Below are 4,693 nucleotides of genomic sequence, written 5' to 3' on the forward strand. Positions count from 1 at the left end.
GACGGTGTTTACCGCCACGACACACAAATGAGTTTTTTAAAGGAAACAGCAGGTTGCCACAACAAGTCAGGATTAAACTAAAGACAGGGGCAAATGCAAAGCCAAAGAAAGGTTTGGGAGAGGTGGCAGAGGAAGCGAATGAATAGAAGTCAATAAATCCACAACATTTGACTCAGAGGAAACCACTCCCTACAACTGCCCCAGAGTGTTTCAAAGGCCCAAGAGGGGATGGGGGTCCGAAGAGATTGCGCCCAGGGTTCTACGACCTCCCCCTGCCCCTCCCCTAAATTTACTTTTTATTCCAGAATTGATCTTCTGCCATGTTACCGCGTTGCCGTGTGGGAAAGGAAGTCAATTAGCAGAGTGTGGGATTCATTTGTTTGGCCAAGTCGCTGTGCCACGGGGTACCCTGCTTCACCCCGCAGAGCCATTCGGGACCCATCAGGGATGCTCTCGGGGTGTAAGCCCCCCTCTTTTGAATTCTTCTGAAGGACTCTTGGCCCCTCCCCCATTCCAGTTTCAAACAGAAACATTAGCACTACCTTTGCGAACTATTTTTCACCCCCTCCGCTGTCATTGAACCTTTACTTGGGGGTTCCCCCTGAAGGTGTGGGCTGCCTCTGCTCCATGTGCCCCTGTCCCCAGCCCCTTACAAAACTCTGAGCCCACCCCAGGTTCTCAAGAGGACCCGACCGAATGACGAGGGAACGGCAATGACACTAATCCCGTGTCCACTCAGAGGAATACCTCTTTGAAAGTCAGCAGCTTCACTCTCGTCTGCCACCCCACGATTTCGTCATACCGTGGGACGTTTCCAAATCAGAGCAGCCAAGCAAGTATAAGTTAGTACGGTTGTCAACGCAATGCCAGAAGGATGGCGAGGTTTTCGGCCGTTGGTAGGAGAGCCTAAAGGAACCCACTAGATATATTTCATGTGACCAGTCGGCGTGCCCCAGAGAAAAGGCTGGAATGAGGAAAGCCAAAAGCGGCAGTATTGTCACAGTGATGTCGGGCGACAATCACGATTTTTCATTGCAGTCTTGGTGCATGGTCCATTGGCCAAACCGAGCTCTTTTCCGCTTCTGGGTTTCTTAATAACTTAAGGTGTGGAAATGTGCTCCTTTTGGGTCATATTAACTGTCCTTTCTCTGTCTCGTGGGCTCCAGCGTCCCCTCTCCCCAGCATCGACTTAGAGTTCTCATTGCTTTTTCTCTGTGCACTTTGGCGTTACCCATGGTTTCCTGATTCTGGAGAGAAGTCAGCGTCAGAAGCGGGGCTTTGCCGAGACATTTCCTTGTCCTTTCCAGCACAGAGCTCTATAAACAAAGGCAGGGTTATCACACGTACCCGGGAGCCGCCTGGGAAAAGCGGGAGCTGTAGTTATCAAAATTGGAACCTTTTTGAGAAATGCTTTTGTCTCCGTTTGTGTTGCGTTCAATCAGATCAACAAGTGTTGGCTAAGTGCTGAGCGTGGTTTCCTGTGGGATTGTGTAAGGCCCTCGCAGGACAATAAACGCTTTGGGGGCACTGAGTAATGTAGCCATTTCTGACCCAGCAGCCGGGAAAATGTGAGACAATTTGCTGCCGCTGGAAGGAGGGCAGCCCGGGCCGTTTTCCTGCAAGAGCACATTAGCCTCACCGCGGTGGACCCCGGCGCGGATCCGGCCAAAATGGTGCGTTTTGTGTGGGTGCCTACGCAATGTCATATCCTACAGGCAGATCAGTTCAGGACAATGAATATGAAATTGTCAGGGCTCCTCCAGGGACTTTGGACGAGACCTCGCGGTTTGGAGGCCTGCTATAGATTTACTATAAACTCCCCCCTCGTTCAAACTCTCGTCGGGGGAGGCTCTCAGGTTGTGTATATTTCACGGTCAGCTCCAGCCAGCTCTGTGGCTTTCTCCGTAGTGCTCTGTGCGCATTGCACTTCTGTGACTTTGCATATTGGCTTCTTAACTGCTTCCGAAAAGACAGAAATGGTAGTCATACCTTCTTTCATTTGTCTGTGTTTTTATGATGTTATTTGAACTACAAATATCTGTTCTCAGGTTCCCGAGGCCTCCCGAACTCTGGGCCTTGGGGGCATTTTAGATGGAGATGGAAGAATGGGAAGAGGTGAACCTTTCAGTTGCACCACAGCCAGACAATTTTGCAAGTCCTTGTGGACCATGAGAATTTCACCGGATTTAAAAAGCAGTACAGCGTAACCTGGTCTCGGTCAGTGCTTTCCAAATTCTCATGAGCACAGGAAGCACCTGGGGATCTTGCTAAAATGTACATTCTGATGCACTAGGCCTGGGGTGGGGGGAAACCGCGAGTCTGCACTTCTAACAAGCCCCCCGGATGATGCTGATACTGCCAGCCCATGGACCACGTTTGGAGTAACGTCCACGTGTTGATTTGTGAGAAACCCAGTGGCACAAATACACAGTCAGTAAGGGGCTGGTTCAACTTGATTCTAAGGTGACCAGTCCCAGGGGCGAAGGCTTGTAACAGACGCACGGGGCAGGTGCTTGCTGACCAGTGAACACCCGAGCTATGTTCCTGCCTCTCATGATCTCCTATTCCCAGGATCTGGTGAAGGGAGATGAGAACTGAAATTTTACCGTTGAGGGTCATTTCATTCTCTTCAGTGTCTAACCTTTCCTATGGTCTTTTTTTTTTTTTTTATTTTCATTTTGANTGCTAGGCATTGTACCGCCATTTTCTCTGGACTCCTCATAACCCTTTGGTTATTGTTTTAGTCTCTTTACAGATGGGGAAGCTGGGGTTTAGCAGGGTTAAGTAACAGGCCAGGTTGCACAGAGACGGAGTGGGGATTTGAACCCACAAGCTCGGTCCTTTTGCCCACACCAACCTGCATCACCGAAGCACTGCTATGGGTTACTAGTTCCGCATAAAGTATTAGGACAAGGATTCATCACTTTTTGCTTTTTTCCTAACCAGCCCATAGGGGGCCTGAATTAGGACATACCCCATAGGATGGAGGTGTCTGGCCTATTCTACAGGGTAAACAAATGCATATTTTTAAGCTGCTTTAAACAGTGCCTGGCGTAGGGCAAGCTCTCCTTCTTGTGAGCTAGGATTCAATCACTCATATCCTTCAAGGTCTGGTTCTAATGCCTCCCTTCCATAATGTCTTTCTTGATTGTCTTGAGAAAAAGAAACAACTTTCCTTCCTCAGGCTTTTCAGGGCAAAGAGAACATGGACTCTGCTCTATCACTTGAGCTGTTTCTTTCCACCTTTTTCTGGGTTTGTTTGTTTTTTTTTTAACGTTTATTTATTTTTGAGAGAGAAGGGCAGAGAGAGGGGAGGACAGAGAATCCAAAGTCGGCTCTGTGCTGAGAGCAGAGAGCCCGATGTGGGGCTTGAACTCAAGAAACGTGAGATCCTGACCTGAGCCGAAGTCGGACGCTCAACCACAGAGTCACCCAGGCGCCCCTCCACCTTTTGCTTTTTCAACCATTATTCAGTGCCCCTAGTGCGCCCAGAACTTTCCCGTAGCTTTCTCATTCAAGCCACAGAAAGCGACAGAGCTGTGACCCATCTCCTCTTACAGATCAGAAAGCTAAAGTTTAGGGCAGGGTAGGGCCTTGGTCGGGGTGACACAGCACACAAACGACAGTCCTATTAGCTCCTCGTGACTTCTGAGTCCACCACCCTGCGGCACCACTCACTCGATGTCCGGCCCGCGGCAGACTCGAAATCAAGTGTGCTGGACAGACCAGCAGAATTGAACTCCTTACTCTCCTGCTAAGGTTTCTTTACAAATGTTAAACAGGCATGGTGCTTGCAAGTCATGGTCATTCATGTAGACGTGACATAATGGTTGCTGGCTTCCTTAGAGAAAATACTGTGTTGGTTTCTGCCAGGTTTTTGGGTTCTGGGTTTTGTTTTTGCATCCCTTGCACTTTAATCTCTTGCTAGCTTCATGCGCTTATGGAAATAGGCAGCCTGGGCTATTTGGTAAGCAAATTGATGCATCTATTCCATGTAGGTGGTAACATGAAAGCTCGGCCACATTCCACCGGCCCCTCTACGGAAATAGATTTCTCTGCCTAATACTGACTAACTTTAGGCTCTCATTTCATTTTGAAAGTGTTTCGAACCTTCCCAACTGAATTTCCCCTAAATATGGGTACGCAGAGACAGGTTTGCTAGTTGTCGGGCAGGCATTTGAGTCAACAGTGGGGCCTGAGCCTGTTGACTTACTAATACAGGGAGGAAACATTACATTCAAGGGTGTTAGGAAGCTCTGGGGCCTGCCGCCGGGTCGAACTTTGAAGGTCTCCAAAGACACGTGGCTCCAGGCATGTGTTACATGAGAACGACAGATTACAGACCTAGCTGACCGAGCGTGAACTCATTTTTGTGAAAGTAACTACGACACGTATGTGTTCAAAAAAATCTAGAGGTATGTTCACCAAGATGTTAACAGGCTTTTTTCCCCTTTGCTTATTTGTAGTTCTTAATTTTGTAGAATAAACATATATCACCTCCGATTTTAGAAACGAAAGCCAAAAAATTCACAAAAGGCAGGACTTTGGAATGATTGGTTTTGTTGCAATTCGACAAATTATATGGCTTCAGCTGCAACAACATGCATAAAGCCTTGGAGACTGATCAGAAAGTGTGTCCAAGTACCTTCCTTTCCAGCTCACATTCTTCTTCCCTTTAATATTTAAATGAGGT

The 4,693-nt window shown here is 48.1% G+C and overlaps 1 protein-coding gene across 5 annotated transcripts in view; it reads left to right on the forward strand.

The window, feature by feature from the left end:
- Positions 1 to 1,554: 1,554 nt before the first annotated feature.
- The window catches only part of BMX (BMX non-receptor tyrosine kinase), a 47,573-nt gene continuing 44,434 nt past the window's right edge, over positions 1,555 to 4,693 (forward strand). For all 5 annotated transcript variants that reach the window (XR_013336395.1, XR_013336396.1, XM_077769640.1 and 2 more), the window contains exon 1: positions 1,555 to 1,673. Coding sequence is in view for 3 of the 5 variants with exons in the window: in XM_077769640.1 (XP_077625766.1) it covers positions 1,671 to 1,673 (3 nt within the window). In the remaining 2 variants the exon portion in view is untranslated. The remainder of the gene's footprint in view (positions 1,674 to 4,693) is intronic.

The sequence above is a fragment of the Crocuta crocuta genome, unplaced genomic scaffold, assembly GCF_008692635.1.
Source record: "Crocuta crocuta isolate KB4526 unplaced genomic scaffold, BGI_CrCroc_1.0 scaffold1171, whole genome shotgun sequence".
Taxonomy (NCBI): domain Eukaryota; kingdom Metazoa; phylum Chordata; class Mammalia; order Carnivora; family Hyaenidae; genus Crocuta; species Crocuta crocuta.